Source organism: Aspergillus clavatus, genomic scaffold (genome assembly GCF_000002715.2).
Source record: "Aspergillus clavatus NRRL 1 1099423829736 genomic scaffold, whole genome shotgun sequence".
Taxonomy (NCBI): domain Eukaryota; kingdom Fungi; phylum Ascomycota; class Eurotiomycetes; order Eurotiales; family Aspergillaceae; genus Aspergillus; species Aspergillus clavatus.
The window spans coordinates 272,447-289,403 of record NW_001517111.1 but is presented as its reverse complement, the minus strand read 5'-3'; the positions used below and the strand labels follow the sequence as shown (position 1 = coordinate 289,403).

At 50.8% G+C, this 16,957-nt stretch overlaps 8 protein-coding genes across 8 annotated transcripts, besides 12 other annotated features; 4 read left to right on the top strand and 4 right to left on the bottom strand.

Moving 5' to 3' along the window:
• Window positions 1–227: 227 nt before the first annotated feature.
• ACLA_058020 (uncharacterized protein) lies at window positions 228–1,124 on the top strand (the record flags this gene model as incomplete). Its single annotated transcript, XM_001276570.1, has 1 exon — window positions 228–1,124. The coding sequence occupies one exon, from the start codon at window positions 228–230 to the stop codon at window positions 1,122–1,124; it is 897 nt and encodes a 298-aa protein (XP_001276571.1).
• An 896-nt stretch (window positions 1,125–2,020) lies between these two features.
• Window positions 2,021–2,178: a microsatellite.
• Window positions 2,179–2,875: 697 nt separating this feature from the next.
• Window positions 2,876–2,913: a microsatellite.
• Window positions 2,877–2,913: a microsatellite.
• On the top strand, window positions 2,912–3,264 carry ACLA_058010 (uncharacterized protein; the record flags this gene model as incomplete). The annotated part of the gene is made up of 2 exons (XM_001276569.1): window positions 2,912–3,026; window positions 3,086–3,264. 2 exons carry the CDS (start codon window positions 2,912–2,914, stop codon window positions 3,262–3,264), a joined length of 294 nt encoding a protein of 97 aa, XP_001276570.1.
• A 779-nt stretch (window positions 3,265–4,043) lies between these two features.
• Window positions 4,044–4,891, bottom strand: ACLA_058000 (uncharacterized protein; the record flags this gene model as incomplete). Its single annotated transcript, XM_001276568.1, has 2 exons — window positions 4,044–4,495; window positions 4,849–4,891. 2 exons carry the CDS (start codon window positions 4,889–4,891, stop codon window positions 4,044–4,046), a joined length of 495 nt encoding a protein of 164 aa, XP_001276569.1.
• Window positions 4,892–5,323: 432 nt separating this feature from the next.
• Window positions 5,324–5,373: a microsatellite.
• Window positions 5,374–5,510: 137 nt separating this feature from the next.
• ACLA_057990 (uncharacterized protein) lies at window positions 5,511–5,781 on the top strand (the record flags this gene model as incomplete). Its single annotated transcript, XM_001276567.1, has 2 exons — window positions 5,511–5,690; window positions 5,737–5,781. The coding sequence occupies 2 exons, from the start codon at window positions 5,511–5,513 to the stop codon at window positions 5,779–5,781; spliced, it is 225 nt and encodes a 74-aa protein (XP_001276568.1).
• Window positions 5,566–5,589: a microsatellite.
• Window positions 5,782–5,993: 212 nt separating the features above from the next.
• Window positions 5,994–6,035: a microsatellite.
• Window positions 5,994–6,036: a microsatellite.
• A 486-nt stretch (window positions 6,037–6,522) lies between these two features.
• Window positions 6,523–6,564: a microsatellite.
• Window positions 6,524–6,556: a microsatellite.
• Window positions 6,565–7,708: 1,144 nt separating the features above from the next.
• On the bottom strand, window positions 7,709–9,647 carry ACLA_057980 (uncharacterized protein; the record flags this gene model as incomplete). Its single annotated transcript, XM_001276566.1, has 2 exons — window positions 7,709–9,443; window positions 9,622–9,647. 2 exons carry the CDS (start codon window positions 9,645–9,647, stop codon window positions 7,709–7,711), a joined length of 1,761 nt encoding a protein of 586 aa, XP_001276567.1.
• An 853-nt stretch (window positions 9,648–10,500) lies between these two features.
• Window positions 10,501–10,534: a repeat region.
• Window positions 10,535–11,173: 639 nt separating this feature from the next.
• Window positions 11,174–11,998, bottom strand: ACLA_057970 (J-type chaperone JAC1; the record flags this gene model as incomplete). Its single annotated transcript, XM_001276565.1, has 1 exon — window positions 11,174–11,998. The coding sequence occupies one exon, from the start codon at window positions 11,996–11,998 to the stop codon at window positions 11,174–11,176; it is 825 nt and encodes a 274-aa protein (XP_001276566.1).
• A 419-nt stretch (window positions 11,999–12,417) lies between these two features.
• On the bottom strand, window positions 12,418–14,266 carry ACLA_057960 (putative pre-mRNA splicing factor; the record flags this gene model as incomplete). Its single annotated transcript, XM_001276564.1, has 3 exons — window positions 12,418–13,958; window positions 14,045–14,078; window positions 14,225–14,266. 3 exons carry the CDS (start codon window positions 14,264–14,266, stop codon window positions 12,418–12,420), a joined length of 1,617 nt encoding a protein of 538 aa, XP_001276565.1.
• Window positions 14,267–15,054: 788 nt separating this feature from the next.
• Window positions 15,055–15,076: a microsatellite.
• Window positions 15,077–15,347: 271 nt separating this feature from the next.
• Window positions 15,348–16,664, top strand: ppmA (type 2C protein phosphatase PTC7; the record flags this gene model as incomplete). The annotated part of the gene is made up of 1 exon (XM_001276563.1): window positions 15,348–16,664. One exon carries the CDS (start codon window positions 15,348–15,350, stop codon window positions 16,662–16,664), a length of 1,317 nt encoding a protein of 438 aa, XP_001276564.1.
• A 177-nt stretch (window positions 16,665–16,841) lies between these two features.
• Window positions 16,842–16,868: a microsatellite.
• Between the last annotated feature and the right edge of the window lie 89 nt (window positions 16,869–16,957).

The following is a 16,957-nucleotide window of genomic DNA, read 5'->3' as shown; positions in this document are numbered from 1 at the left end:
TCCTATATAGAAGACTATCTAGCGGAATTCACCAGACTAGTGGTTGTCAGTGTGAGTCCCAATCTGCACCATTCGATCAAAAAGGTCATATAGAGACTTCCAGCATTACAGAGCGAGATACTGTGCTTGAGATCTTCTGTCGTCACTACAATGCACATCCATTAATTCCAGATCACAATGGTACGTTCCGTTCACCGGAGGCTATTCATCATGAATGTGCCACAGAGATGTATACCTGGTGCCGAGCTCGAAACTACTTCCGGCTATGGGCGTACCTGTATGTCAATTGGTATAAGCCAGGCCAATGGGAGCTGTGGGCTCGGTCAGCAAATGCCAGAGAAATACCAGTTCTCAAGACAACAATGATCGTCGAGTCTCACTGGCGAAAGATCAAGCATGATTACCTCCACCGTTTCAATCGTCCTCGTATCGACCTGGTAATCTGGGTGCTGACGTTTCGAGTTATTCCAAATGCGCTTGATCGAATGGATGCAATCCGCAATCGTGATCATCGAAAAGCTTCTGCAAGCTGGAGAAAGGCGTTCAAAAAGCAATGGAAACAACTCAGGGATCGAGAAATCGATCCTAAGAGCATTCAAAAGTATCACACAAACCCAGCAATGTGGACATGCGCTTGCGATGCATTCCTATCAAGCCGGTTCCTAATATGCAAGCATATCATATACTGCTATGATCCTATCACAGACCCTATTGTGTTCTTCTCCAGGATTCGTAGGCAGAGGGTTAGTCCATTCTGGATCGATAAGCAGCTTGCCTTGCGTCCAGAATACAGAAAATTCCGGACCATAACGGATATGAATGCAGATTCTGATTCAGAGTCGGATATTGATCCAGAAGCCTTGGAAGAAGATGAATTAGCGGTGATGGATGATGAAACACCAGCAGCGATTGATGTGGAGAGATTTGTTTCTGTGATGCAGTCAGCGATGGACATATTCCACGAGCAAAGAGCTATGGGAAACATGAAATTCGTTGAGATCTTCATTGCTGCTAATGCGAGGAATCAAACCCTGGTGGAGGAGATTTGGAGGCGCAAAAACCAGCGTACAATGCCTATGACATGGGCCCAGAATAAGCACCCTGCAACAATGTACTATCGATAGTTCTATCTTAATGTGATTTGATCTTTCTAACTTGGGAATTGGTCTCGTCTAGTATGTATTGATGGGTAGGAAGAGCCTGGCCAATCATGATGGCAACCTGGGGGATTATTGCCTGAGGTTGCAATGATTATATAAAACTCACATGACCAGGGTTTTTCCCCCGAGAGGATTAAGGGTCGTTCGAAATATTCGATACGGTCATGTGCGCTTTCCCACAGCGTCCCAAAGCATCCAGATGTTTCCCATTACAGCTTTGTCATGTTGCTTTCCTATTGTTAACTGGGAAGAAAGTTATATAATACCTTCCAAAACATTCTGGGTTGATCTACAATGCTAACATTTGTAGCCTAGGGAATTATCTTTATGGATCTATGTACTCCGTAGCCTTAAATAGTATTGACAATGACAGCAGTCCTGATTTGACCAGATCTGGCAGTCTCTCAACAATAGGAGTGCTGTAGTCTTCTGGTTCCTATGTTTACACTGTTTATGGAACCTACACAGTAAGGTTCGAGTTAAACCTGTCAGGTTCAGCTCTAAGAATGCTAGAATCGGATCGCGACTTTCAGATCTTAGAACCTGAACCTGAGTCTTGGCGGTTCCAAGTCAAATCAAACCTGACGAGTCGCGACTCCTTACGAGGTCTAGTTGGGGGCTACCCCCTCATTTGGATGATAGTTTCTCTGAACTTCACACACGCAGAATAGAAATAGAGGAAACCGAACGACTTAGAGGAAGCCAAGCAGTTCATTCTGATCATTGCAATACATACATTTTCCCTAGTGAACCTATACATTATCGAAACACCGTAATCGTAGCAGCGACTCGCAGCCTAGTCGACGATATCTCGCTGACTAGGGAACCCCCAAAGCAGTCAACCTCCGGGCTGCTTACAAGATGGTAACTTGGTAAGCAACAATGGGAGGCCTGATTTCACTAAAGGATGAGCCCTGGCAAGGGGCCCTTCTAGTTGCAGATGGTAACTTGGTAAGCAACAATGGGAGGCCTGATTTCACTAAAGGATGAGTCCTGGGGAGGGGCGCTTTTAGTTGCAAATCCCAACATGTAAGCACCAGCCGCATTGGAGCTTGTAGATGCCTGTCAATGGTATAAGAATTATGTACACTTATAGAGTAGGGATCGCCTAGCGCAGAGACGAGGCAGGCGCCTGACTTTAGTGCATTGAGCCTGTGGTGGCAGCTGAGTGGTACCTGGACCAGGATCACAGTTGCCAACTTGACATGATAATGAATGTTGCCTTCCAATTATGAGTGATTTGGAAAGGGGAAGGTTGTATACTAATTGCTTGGGCCATCTGCCTATATAGTATTGGACCAACAAGCATGGGAAGTCCTCTCCATCATGTGTTTGAATATTAAATGTCTCAGGAGGTTACACTACTACAGTACATAAAGAATATGAGCCAGTATGCCAAGTGGACCCTCTAAGCACCTGTATGATGGCCTGATTGAGCAACGAATGCCTCACCTCTCCAAACATATCTAATAGGCGCTTGGTAAGGGCGTCAGGCGTCCAACTAGGCGTGCTACTACGTATTGATTGTCCTTGATGATTTAATTACTTCGTCAATATGGGAACATACGGTTTGATCCGGATTGAAGTTGAAGAGCCTTGGGGTATAAGAATGAGGATAAATCCATCTCTATCCTGAGCCTTCATCTCATTCTTCATTCATCAACATCTCACTCTGATTCTGATTCTACAAGATCTGTTTCTCTTTAAACTCATATATCATCATCATCATCATCATCATCATCACCATCATCATGGTTAAGACCGCCCTTCTCCCTCTTGCTCTTCTTGCTGCACTGGCTCCCTTTGCTACTGCAAGGAACTGTAAGACTGGGCTGAACTATTGTGGTTGGAACCTCTTAAACATTGGTATGTGAACTTGCCTCCCCTATCTAGACTTAACATCCCTAATAAGGCCCTCTTAATAGGTAACTACGGGGCCCAGGTTAATGGCGCCCTTGAGGCTTCTGGCCAGCCCACTGATGATGGCCATATCCGTGAATCCCTCTTCCACTGCAATGGTGGTGACAATGGTGATATCTCCTTCATCACCTACTGCGGTGGTGGCTGCAGAGATGGCGGCAATGACCGCAGCGACTACTGCTAGAAAGTTGGCTGTGCGTTGGTACCTTGACTCCTGACTGAGGGTGTGATACGGATGCGGATGCGGATATTGTATTTTGATCAATCCTCTTCTTTGTATTCAACATACGGTATAGTGGAAGCCTTAGTTTTTCAGGAATGTGATATTTATATCAGGATCAGATCCAATGCATATGTATGTGAGAAGCGCGACCTTCTACAATAGGGGTTAAGTAGCCAAAGAAATACTCCAGAACCTGGGTTAGTATAACCCTCCACTCTGGGAAACTGAATATCATAATGGAGGTAGTACTGTTATACAAACTCAGCATGAATTACTATAAAGACTAAAGAGAGTAGAATCATTCCCTAAGCATCTTCAAGGGATCTCATTTCATCCTTTTATCAAGATATCTGTAAAGGTAAACAATGGATCTAGATGGGCTGGAACATTCCATGTTCCGGTTCCAGATGGCTTACAGACATCTACCTTTAACAGCCTGAGCTTATAGCTAGCCTGCACTAGTTAATAGCCTATCCTAGCAGATACTAATAAATAACATAGGCTATAAGATACAGAGCTACCTATAGTGTGGCAGCTACGCAAGGCAGGAATCTTGGAACGATGAAGCTTAATTGAGCTAATCTAAGAATGAGGAATCGGGAAGGTCGAAGAAGCAGGCGTTGTAAAACCTTCATATTTTGGTAGTCGCAGAGATCATGCATTTCTTCATTAGCATAAAAAAAGAAAAGGAAAGGAAAAAGAAGAAAAGGTTAGTAAGTCCATACCGCCAAGGGAGACCATCACCCCAATTTCCCTCCCATCTGCCGACTCCAGAGTTTGCGGTCGAATCGTTGCTCTAGTAGCGCCTGCGCATCACCCGCGTACATGAAAACTCTACCACCGGCCTCCTTGGGCTCCTTCTCGTCTTTGAAGTAGATCCAGCAGTCTGCCACTTCGTAGGCATTCGTCTCATAATATAATAACTTCTGGGCCTCTTCGGCAGATCGCACAAGGTACGCAGATCCCGTCACCACATCCCCTTGTTTCCCATTGATCAGGGCGGGATAATCACCCCATTTCGCAACGGCGTAACCAAATACTTCCGCCTCGCGAAGTTGCGGCTCCTCCGGCAGCTCGAGAATCCTTTTCACCTGGGCCGGGGCGGTTAGAGTTCTGTAGAAGAAGTAATACACTGGAAAGGCAGGCGGGAAGTCGACTGGCTCGTCGCGCTGCGCAAGGTAGTCTGGTGGCGCTGACCGGAGCATAGTATAGAAAGGTGATAGTGGCTCCTCCTAGGCTGGGAAAAGGCCCGGAAACCGGAGTGCTCCGGAGCCCTCTGGTTTCTGGGATATTTCGCTGTGCATGGACGCCGTATGATATGAAGGCCTGACAAAATGTTAATGCCAGAAGGCTTGGATGCAGAACGAAGGGATGAGTGGGTGTCGCTTGGGAGAGAAACAGGGAGAGGTAACAATAATAGTACCCAAGGAGGTGAAGAAGGTGCTGACCCTCATTCTGCGAGTCACAACTCGCAAGTATTACGCTGCAGAACCAAAAATATATCCTGCCTCGCGTATTATTGGCTGGACATGGTAGTATAATTACCGCGAACCTGGAACAGAACGAAGACAAAGATCAACAGATTCATCGGGCCACTCTCATTTCTGAGTAATCAACGCCCGGCTGACCTTCCTATGACAAATGTTAAACCGACGGTGGCTGGCTGCTGCTGCTGCATGAATTGACTTGTTGATAGTGACAGGTGCCATCTTTTTTCATGAAGGTCCTATAGAGAGGTACAGCTATTCTTGGATACTCTAAGCACAGATGGCTGCGCTAACTCGATCGACCGAACATCATAAACTGGAGGGGTTTGGGGACAAAGCGCTGTTTCTCTCCACCACTCAATCATCCACAAAAAGTACAGCAGACTATAGCTACAAAGCTGCCATGATAGATTTTTTACTGTCATCTACTGGTATTTACTTACTGCCACTATCTCCACAGAGTAGATGTTATTAGTATATCATGAAGTTAAACTATGGTTAGAATATCCTTATTAATCTAGTAAATAGTTAGATAGTAGGGATATCAAATAGTAGGGGTATCAAATAGTAAGGATATCAAATAACAGGCATATCGAACACTAAGCTATTTCATATCCCTACTAATCAATATGCCTACTATTTGATATATATTTGATACCCCTACTATTCAATCTCTCCACTGCTTCTGTCTCCTTATCATCGCTTTTCCACGCCGCCACCATGTCTCATCCCCCGCCCCCTCCCGCGCCTCCCCGTCTTCCTCCTTATATCCCCCGTGGTGGTGGTGGTGGTGGTGGTGCCAAAGCTCCCGTTACCCGTCAAGAGGCCCCGCCGCCTCCAGGAAGCTTCGGCATCGGCATTGAACTCGAGCTTCTTCTATGTCGTAGAATTGAAATCTGTGTAATCCGGATACCTTTTTAGTGTAGCGGTATTACACAGATTTCAGTTCTACGACAGTTTCAAAGCCGATTCGATGGACGCGGGGGGTTAAGTGTCCTGTGGGCCTGATAACGAGAACCCAGGCTAATCAGACCGACCGAGAGAGCGCTGCTGAACAATATTTGGAATACATCGAGACCGCAGCGAACCTCTTTCGAACGTGCACTGGGGCATCCAAGGAGTCGTCCAGCCAAGAAAAAGATCGACAGCGCATCGTCAAACCGGGAGACCCGCTGCCAAGCTTTGTGGTGGCTGTGGCCGATGGAAAGGGAAAAGGAAAGGGAAAAGGAAAGGGAAAAGAAAAGGGGAGAGAGCAAGATACTAACACACAGCATTATCTCAAAGGGATTAGGTCTCTGTTGCATCTTTGCTTCTGTTTGTGAGGCCCCTGAAACTGGCGGAGGGGTTTCTTCTCTAAGCCACGATCTGAGCTTTGATACCTGGTGGACTGTATGTAGTCTGTAGACACTAGTGGTGTTGGAGTTTTGGGGGAGGCTTCCTGACAAGACGACTCGAGAGACTAGAGCGATAGCAAATGGGGAAACAATGGAAGACAACTAGTCTGGGCTTCTGCAAGATGAAGATGAGGTTCTTGGCGGCCATCAGGCAGAAGACATTCTACTTCTATCATCCCACCCCAAACAGATCCGACTTCAGCTTCATTCTCTAGGTACTTCTGCGAAACCACGACTCCTGCAAAGTAGTGTGATCCTAGTATTCGACATTCGAGACACTTTCTGAACCAGTCTTATGTATGCGATCCTAACACCCACCCAGCGTACAATCTGCCGTGATCTATCTATCTATCTATCTATCTATCTATCTATATATATATATACATATATCGGCCCGCCAAGAACAAAGAATTGTGACCTTGATGCATAACCACGTCGTACCCCTATACACTTTTGTATAATGCAAAGAACAAGAAGGTGTGGATCTCGAGCTTCTATGGCTTCTTGATCCCCTCCGTGCGCAATGCCGAGCAACATGATAGCTTAACGTGGACAATGGATCTTCCCGCACGTGCCTTCCATCTTCTTGCCTGCTTACCATGCACAGAGCGGACCTCAATACGGCCAAGCAACATGTGTCTCATATCAACTCTGCCAAGGGACGCATCTCACATCAAGGGGTGAGCCACGGGAGGACGAGACGTCTCTATCAACCCCCACCCCCTTCCTCTTTGCGAAACTGCGACTTGATCAACGCCATCCCGAGGTAGGGTATGCTCATCGGACCACAAGGGGCTGATGCGTGTAACCCGACCCGTTCCATGCGATTGACCGGTCAAGATGAGTATTCGTTGTTCGCATGGCTGGTGAGTTGGCTATGATAGGCGGACCTTGAGCCTTTACATATACTGATGGCTGACGGTGACCTTGGGAGAGTAGCCCCGTTTTGGTCTCGCTTCCTCACAACAAATACCTTCAGTCTTGGGGCTAGAAGGATCTAACCAGACGCTAACATTTTTTTTTTCTGGAGTGGACCCAAACGTCATGGTGCAGCGGAGACCGAAGATGATCTGATTGATCTACATGAGACGCAATTGACATTAGAAGTGAGAACAAGAATCATTCTATAGCAAAGGAGCACTAGGGTATGTGTCTGCGTCGTCATTTGTCTTGAAGATAAGGTGATCAAAAGCTAACAAGAGACAGGGAGGTACGCAACGGAACCGTGCGGCAAATATGACAGTTGACATGACAAGTGAGAGCAAATAGAGTTCGCAGCTCGGCCAGGTAATGTTATTGAAGGGGTACTGATCTTTCCCCTTCCTCGTTGTCATTCCATATACTCCCATTCCATGCATGCGTGTGTATCATATCAAGTGGATATACCATACTGAAGATGGGTTGAAGCTGTCGATATTCGAATAACAAAAGATAGGGAAAAGTATAAGAAAAGCGGACAAGAGCAGGCACATGAAACAAAAAGAGACTCTGATAGGATAGGAAAGAGAGTCATTGAAACAAGATTCACATCATCCGATAGACCAAATCCGAGGCAAGCTCAGTTGTCGAGTCCAAGAGGGCGCGGAATCCACGGCTTGAAGGCCGATCTGCTCTTCCTGGCCGCTTGTCCACTGGGGAGGCCAACGGCGAGCCGAGCATACTCTCCATCGGGGGACAATACTCCGCCAGGTCTCGCACCTTGCAGGCCGCGTAGTGGACCACCAGTTTCCGGAGCTCGTTATCTCGAAGCTGGGTGGCCGAGGTAGGTGATATGGGCTCCAGACGGGTCGTCTTGGTGTAAGTATAGTGGAGAAGGTCGAGCACGATCCTGGCCTTGCTGGTCGTCAAAGCGATTCGCTCGGGGTCTCGGTTGTCCATCTTGGGATCGGGAAACGACAGGCTGAGAAGGTCTGCGTGAAGCTTTCGAAGACACAATTGGGCCAGAGCGGGGATCAAGTAGCGCACAGCGAAGACGTACACCTTGGCGTGAAAGACGAGATATGGAAGGTCCGATTTACTCGACTCGGAGCGTGCTGAAACCGGTGTGAGAGGCCTGGTCCCGTACATTGAGCGATGATCAACATAGTCAATGGCGGTAAACTCATCCCAGAGGCCAACTCCAGTTGGGCGACGTAGAGGAAAATGCTGCTTGGCGAAAGAGGTGTCAATGAATGGGTTCATCTGGCTTCGGGGAAACACAACCTCTTCTCTGCTTCTCTCTTCCTGCTGGATATTGTCCTCCTGTCGCACTTCAGCCTGAGGGACATCCTTCATCTCCGGAGGGATGGAATCAGTTGGCACCCAGGGCTCAGCGTCCATGGCTGGCGCAACAGTGTCAAATGCATTGTCATCCTCGGTGGGCTCAGGGATTTCCACAGCCTCCTCCACCGCGCATGTCTCCGTAGGCTCTATCACTTGAAGCGGTTCCTCCGCGACCGCAGAAGTCTCCAGTGCAGGGTCGCTGATGATTCCATCCTTGGGATTCTCAGGAGGGGGTGTGGTAGGAGGTGTGAGGTTGGCAGTGACTTCCTCTGTCGGCCCAGCCCCCTTTTTATTTTTTTTGTCCTTTTTGTTCTTCTTCCCTTTCTTTCCCTTTGACGGAGCGGTCTCCTCAGTGAAGCCCCAAGGATCTCCCTCTTCCGCCGCCGGAGTAGCAGGAGGCTGTCCACTTGACTGATCGACGGCGGCTACTGGGTCCTGGAGCAGTTCACCCGGAGCGACATGATCGTCACTGGCGCTATTGTTCTCCTGTTTCGCTTCCTCTTCCTCCCCCCCTTGCTCGACCTGTGGCTGCTGCTGCTGCTCCTCCTCCTCCTTCCTCTCGGGCTTGGGACCCTCATCCTCCCTCACTTCCTGGTCCCTGACAAAATGCTTGACAGACTCTGGAGGAGATGGTGCTGGTGGAGGAACTGCAGAGGCAAATGGGTTTGAGAACATTCCCTTGAACTGGGGATCACCGACGTCGTCGTGTCTCTCATCTTCGCGAAATCCCGGCGGGGGCACGTTATAGTCGCCCGTGTATGCATACTCGGTGAAGGCCACAAAGGTCTCCACATCCTCCTCCTCTAGGACCGCAATGTGGTGTTTAGACTCCCGAGTGAGGCCACTGTTCATGAGATGGTCCAGCGGTTTCGAGACATGGCGAGCGAGACCCGACTGGATTGTCAGCTTGGTATGACTGGGCCCGACAAGGAAGGTAAATGGCGGCGAATGGACGATGCTGTATCCAAAAGAGACATTCGAAGAGTCAGCGGCAACACTGTCGTGGTTGGTAGAGCACTTTGGAATCTTGTAGCCACCGATGATTCCTTAGACATGGGGCAGGGGAATCGACTATCGAAGCGCGGCAGAGGCAATTCAAAATAAAGAGCCTTTCTTTCGTTCTTGCAGTTGACGACCCGATGAAGATGGAAAGGAAGAAAGAAAATCGAGCTCACCTGCTCCAATCCGGAGAGGACTCCATTCCTCCTCCACTGTCTTTTCCGAAGAAACGAACAGTCCCTTCAGTCCTACAGTCGAAACGGGGGAGAAGAAACCAAAAAAAAAAAAAAAATAACAATCACAATCCTTCCTACGATTCTTTCTCTCCTTCCAATGGCCAACAATAAATACCTGCTAACGTCCTAAAATAGTCCCCATCCAACTTTCTCACGAACTCGCGTTTCCCACTTTTGTGCCCTCTCTTTGTCCCGCCATCTGCAGACTGCAGCCTCGTTCGACGACTCACTACAAGTCTACAATCCCCCCTAACCCATAGCCAGAAGGGAACTGCTACAAGCGCGAAACTTGACCCAGATGGGGTCCTGTTAGTCTGCTACGTGTGCAGATATGATGGGGGCGCCGGGAATTTTGACCGCTAACTTTGTCTCCCTGCTGCTCTCCCACAGTGCCAACTGCCACCTAACTTTTTTGTGACGATGAAAAACTTCGCCGAGGGGCCATTGGCCATCCCAAGTCTAGCGTGCATACAATATAACCGTTATGCGATGCAATCGCAAGAAAGGAATGGTTGGAAGTAGCTAGTAAGACCCATATGCAAGCTGTTCATCTCGACGATTATCTGCCTCCAACCGGACAACGCAGCAGAACTACGATGCAGAAGGACATGCGCAAATCACGCGAGTGATCCGGTGTACTGTACAGCTCTTTTCTTCCTTATCATCCGAAAGGACATTCCGGTATCTATCTAGACAGACACAAAAAAGAAAAAAAATTGGTCTTGAAGTAGCATTGGCGTCGTGTTGTGTTACTCCGTCTAGTTTCCTCTACTGGTTAGATGAATTGTTGCCCGACGATGGCGATTCTCTCGCTCCCAGCCTCCTCCTCTTCCTCCTCTTCGTCTTCTTCTTCGTGGTCACCCAACTGCGGGCCTCGTTCGATTTGGCCAGCTCTCTATGAAGCTACCAAAGTATCTAGTCACAACTGTGAGTCCCGTCGGAAAGGATGCTCTTCCTAGCTCTTACTACTGGCAATATACAGTTCTTGGATCATTCCACAGGCATTGGCTGCTTGCATGTTCGCCCTTCTGGCGGTGAGATGGAGTGGATTCTCATCAGTCAATCAAGGTACCTTGAAACCTGGTGATTAGCGCTCGTTCTTGCTGACTGCAGCTGGCTCAACTAATGAAATTACGGCGGATTGGATTCGGAGGCGCGTGGGAAGCCATGGTGGGAGTGCATGCGTAAGGAGGAAGGGATAGGCTCGAAGCCATGTCATGTTGTACCTGGGCGGTTTCAAGCAGAACCGCGCTGGATTGACCAATATGCATTTCAATCTGCATCGCGGTCTCAATCTATGTTATACATCAACTGAATTTTTGGATTTGTTCGGTCTATCCCAGACGATCAACTTGGTCGAACGTCCACGCGCATTCTCGATAAACCGGTATCTACTCTATAATCCGCCCAGAATGTGTATGAGGACCTCGTAGCTGAGAGAGAGAGAAAACACCTATGACACCCGCCAATGTCAAAATAAAACAAGTCGGCTTCAATGGACCAGTCGAATCTCCGTGTGCCCCGGCTCCCACTCCCGTAGGCCTTCACCGACACTATACCAGAACCTCAAGCGCACACACTCCCGTCGCGCAGCCTCGATATCGCCTCGCTCAAAGGCCTCGCCCAAGCGCTTCACGCACCCAGCCACCCGCGCATCATTCTCCTTCTTGAGCGCCGCGATCGTCGCCTCGGCCTCCGGCCCGGCCCCAACCTCCTCGATCGTCTCCTGAACCTCCATAACCTCCATCAGCGTCACCGGGTCCAGCGCGTGCTCGCTCGCCCCGTCCTCGGCCGTCACGTCGATGCCGTGCATCTCGCGGAGGAGATACTGCGCCCGTTGCAGCGGGTCCGCCAGCGTGCGATAGGCCTCGTTGATCCGGGCGGAGAGCGCCTCCGCCCGCTGCTTCGCTGGTCCCGGCGGGTACTTGTCTGGGTGAATCACGTTCTGCAGCCGGAGAAACTCGCGTTTGAGCTCGCCGAGGGGGATGTCGAACGGTGAAGCGGGCGGTGGGCCGGCTGGTAAGGTCTCGCGGAAGATGGTGTAGTAGTTTGTGAGGTCGGGGAGGTTGCGGTTCTGGTCGCTTGTGGTCTCGGTGTTTGCTGTCGCTGATGACGTGGAGGCATATCGACGGTGGGGTGGCTGTGGCTGTTGGCTAGCCCATCGTGTAGGACGAGCCGGCTCCGGCTGACGTCGCAGCTGACATAGCAGGCAAGCGTCTGCCGAGAAGAATGAGCGTCTTGCTTCTGTTCGTGATCTGGGTGCGGTGGAAAAAGAAAGCCGCTGGACCAGCCGCTGTGAGCGGAATGAAGTCGCCATGTCCTTTTTCGGTTCTTTCTATGTGGGTTTTCTTATGGCGCTTGTATAGGTGACCCTGTTTCTGATGAGATCGAATGAATAGCAGGATTGGAGGCGTATTCTTCTCGCTCGGGGTTTCCTTCTGCTTCTTATCAATCAAAAGATGATACAAAACACGTGCTGCTTATTCAGCATCTATTGCATAATTTCGACGATAGACGACTTGTTACGTCATCTATGCCAGAGAAAGATGCATATCGAGACTAGAACGTTGTCTATTGATGGTCATCGCCAAGAAGTAACTGCAAGACCTAGTTGAACTACTTGAGGAACCGCGGGAACTATGGGTTTGGGGTAGAAGGTTCCAACCATCTCTAATGTAGAGCGCTCGTTAAAACGTTGCCGATATACATAAATGCACCACCAACCCTTTATGCTTCTTATTCTATACCCCAGAGCTTCACAGTTCGATCGTGCCCGCAGCTGGCAATCCATTGCGCATCATCACTGATATCCGTACTGAGGACATTGCCCGCATGGCCACTCAGGGTTTTCACCAAAGACCAATCATCAGCGCTGAAGATGTTGACATGCTTGTCAAAACCACTGCTGACGAAGAACGTGCCCGACTTCTTCGGTTGAACGGGAGCGGGCGGTGTCGACTGTTCGCTCGTCGTGAGGGTCGCGCTGCCGTCAACGTCCATTTGGCCAGCTTGTCCCTCGGTAGAGGGTAGGTAGGACGCCGCAGACTCCGTGCCCTTGTACCATCGCAAGTCTGAGACGACACTCTTATGCGCGCCAATCCCCCCGATGTTTCGTACCTGCCGTAGATCCCAGCACTTGATCCACCCATCACCAGATCCCGAGAGAACACGGTACCCATCTACTCCCCAGTCGAGACCGTAGATTTCTCGAATATGGCCTTCGAGAATCATTACTGTTCGACCAGTCCGCAGATCCCAGATACGTCCAATGCTGTCCAGACCACCGCTCGCTAGCAGAGAGCCGTCATTGTTGAACGCCACGGTATAGACTTCTCTTGAATGGCCCTCCTGGAGGAGAAGTTCCGCAGTAGTCTCGACGTCCCACAACCGCCATGTGGTATCGAATGATGCAGAGGCGACATAGCGCCCAGATGGGTGAAATTCTGTCCGGCACACACGGCCGCTGTGGCCCGATAGCGTAGCTAGTGGCGTATCTTTATCGAGAGACCACAATGCCACATTGCCTTCCCCACCGCCGGAGACCAGGTTGACACTCGATTCGGAGACATTGGACGTGGGAAGTGTCGCCCCGGGGAACCACGCCAGCCCACCAACGCGATCCCGATGGCCCTTGAGATTGGATTTCTCCTCCAGATTCGGCACCGTCAGCAGGCGAATATTACCTCCCCAGTTTCCAGCGGCGATCGTCTTTCCATCTGGCGCAAAGCGACAGATACTCACGGGGCGATCACCCGCGATCTGCGAACCGTAAAGATCGAATCCTTGCAATTTCTCCTTGATTGCTTTACGATGCTTGATGTGTGTCCGTAGTGGGATCGTGGATTCCTCTCGTAATCGAGCCACCCTGGCTTTGGCTCTGGGGAGAGAATACCGGGCGATGTCTTTTCGCGCCTCAAGTAGGTCGCGGGAACCCTCTGTGTAGAACTCTTCCTGTTGCTCGGCCTCCTCCTCGCCCTCTTCCACCTCTTCTGTCACATCTCGCATGGAAATGTCCCCCTCCGCCGCCTCGGCTTCCTGCTTCTCGGCGAGATCGGTCAGGAGCTCGCGTAGTCGGTCTCTCCGTTCCACTGGCCCTTCCCCGAAGAGGGTTATCGGTTCCTCAAGTTCTCGCAGACGCGCGCGTACTCTTGAATCGTCCGTCGGAACCACCATGGCCGCTGCTCGCCGTTTGCGCTCGAACTGGGATAGAATGGCCGATGCTCTTTCGGACGGGATGCCCGCGGCGGCGGAAGGAAGCTCATAATCACGGTCGACCGCTGCAAGATACGTAGGAAAAGTCAGTGGCCAAAGGATGAAGGCTTTCATCGCATCGCATATCGGGTTCAGCAACATTGCTACTTACGGAGATTGGCGAGATCAATGCCCATGTCCGTATCCTATTTACCCCAAACACCATTGGACGTCAGTGGACAGTTCCCCGAAACAAGCCTTTGAATCACATTGTGAACACAAGTTGACCAATTTGCACATCGCATAGGAGATGCACAGGCAGACAAATGAAAGAAGAAAAAGGAAAGCATACCTCCGACTCCTCCACATACGCCTGTCTGGAAGGGTGCATCATCTTGGCTGCTGAAATCGAAGGCTAGCCGACAGCTTTGGAGACAAGAACGGAGCGCACTCGGAATCAATCGAGGATGATTCGAACGTATTATTGTCTGCTGGATTTAGTCGCGACTCGCCGGGGAATAATTTCGGCTAAGGGGTTTCTGTCGCAAAGGCACTGGCCGCTCTTGATGGTGACACTGCAGTTGTGTTCAAGGGGAAAGAAAAGAAAAACGAGAAGAAGATCAGGTGAAGGCGGATTGACTCTTTTCTACTGTCAACCACCCGCCAACTTACTCTACGTCCTGGTCTTCTATCAGTCTACTTTTTCGCATTGAAATGAAATACAAGCATTCATCTTCTGGTCTTTGAACCACATACACCAATATGAAGATGATGCACTGGGTCCAGCGCAATCCTCCCAGGTAGGTCTTCTTGTATCCGCCCACTCTCTACCTCTCCCCTACACCTTCACCACGCTCAAAAGCGAGCAATTGAGGGATCCAGCAGCTAACAGCCGTCTTCAGAGGCCTGGTTTCTAGATCTTGCCCCTGAGGGAAGACGACAAATCCCAGACAGATGTCTGTCCATCCCGCCGAATCGAATCCCACGATGTCTCGTTACGCTTCCAGGCGGTCGATGACGCCAGGCGGTCGGCATTTCCGTTCTATTCTTATTTCTTTGCCATGAAAACTCAGCAAGAATAACTATCCCACGTCCTTGCGGAAAAATCAGTTGCGATCAAAGTGATCCGTTGAGCTGTGTGCACTGTGATAGGCGGGGGAGCAATCTATATCCTGAGTCGCGAAAAAAAAAAAAAAAAAAAAAAGAGAGATCTTGTCGACCACCTGTGTCCCAGCGCCATCATCCCTGTCAGCTACAGCTCGCTTCTTATCATTCCCGACGGTAACTAGTAGTAGTTGATCCGTCCAGTGTGTCAACTCGGCTGCTTGTTCGGGATCCAACCCAACAGGTCTCTTATCAGTCTTTGGATCCTCCAGCAGAACAACTTCTCTTGTCCCCAATCCATCCTGCTGGAGGGTCTTGGAATCGCGTGGGACAGGACCCATTTACCCCAGTGACGGGTTTGCTTTTCGCCGATGATCCCGCTGGCTTCGTCCGGTAGAGCCTGCGGTTCCGCCTGCAGCAGCCTACAAATCGTCGCACGAGATAGATTATTCTCGTTCGCGACAAGCAGTTCAACATGGCCCCCCTTCCCTTACCCGAAGCGATTGCGCCTGTCTCCTCCCTACAGTTCGCCGCTTTCCCGCAGAGCCTTCCATGCGACCTCGCCCTCCGGCCTTGATGCTCCGCGCATCTCCTACCGTGTTGCAGCCTCGTCCTCGGCCAAGGGCCGTCGATTCCACCCCTCCACGAATTCCTACGATTTCACACCCAGCGTGCAGGATGCTATCGGCGTGATCACGGAAGAGGTGGATTCAGCCACCAGACGCAAGAAAAGGCCTGATAGCGGGGAGGATGCATTCTTCGTGAGCCGCGTTGGAAGCCGAGATTCCGGTGCAGTTGCCTTTGCCATTGCAGACGGAGTTGGAGGTTGGGCAGAGTCCAAAGTCGACCCGGCGGACTTTTCGCACGGCCTGTGTCGCTACATGGCCGAAGCGGCCGTGTCCTGGGACTCTCCAATCGAGAAGCTGCGGGCAAAGGGTCTGCTCCAGGCAGGCTACGACCAAGTGGTGGCCGACAAGTCGATCCGAGCCGGCGGCAGTACGGCCTCGGTTGGGGTTGGACTGGCCGACGGGCGAGTCGAGCTGGCCAACCTAGGCGACTCGGGCTCGGTCCTCCTTCGTCGCGCCGCGGTACACCACTACTCAGCCCCGCAGACGCACGGCTTCAACACACCCTACCAACTCAGCATCATCCCGCCGCGCATGCGCGCCCAGGCATCGATCTTCGGCGGCGCCTTCCTCGAGGACTTCCCGCGCGACGCGGCCGTCACAACCCTGCACATGCAGCACGGCGACGTCCTCATGCTCGCCACCGACGGTGTCTTCGATAACCTGAACAATCAGGACATCCTGAAGCTCGTCACCAGCCGCATGGTCCTGACCGGCGCATGGACCGCGACCCCCGAAATGGGCATCAAGGTCTCCGACGATCTCGCCGACCTGACCAGCCCGGACGGCCTGGCCTCCCTCTTTCCCCCGCCTGACACTGCTGCCGCAAGCCCCTCCGGCAAACCCGCCCCATCCGCCCAGCCACCCACCCTCCAATCCGTCCTGGCTGCCACCATCGCCGGCGAAGCCAAATTAGCCAGCATGGACCTCCGCCGCGACGGGCCCTTCGCCAAGGAAGCCCAACGCTATTACCCAGGTGACTACTACCACGGCGGCAAGGTCGACGATATCTGCGTCGTGGTCGTCGTCGCTGTCGAGGAGGGCCGGGGCTCCTCTGCCTGATTCTTCTCTCTCCCTGTCACGGAATACCTCTTGTCTCCTCCCTCCCCCCATTCGTCTTGTACCGTTCCATTTCCGGTTTCCCATTCCAACATATAGATCTCTTGTACAGTTGCATATAGGTGATGTCTTTAGGTGGAAGGGGCGTGTATCATGTATGAGGTTTCTATCTACTTGTACTTTTTTCTTTTTTTTTTTTTTTTTTTTCTCCTACGCGATATGTTCTTTCATCCAGGCTGGATACGAGATCGAATAGAAAGAATAGATAGAATAGGATACCATCAGCAAACACCACA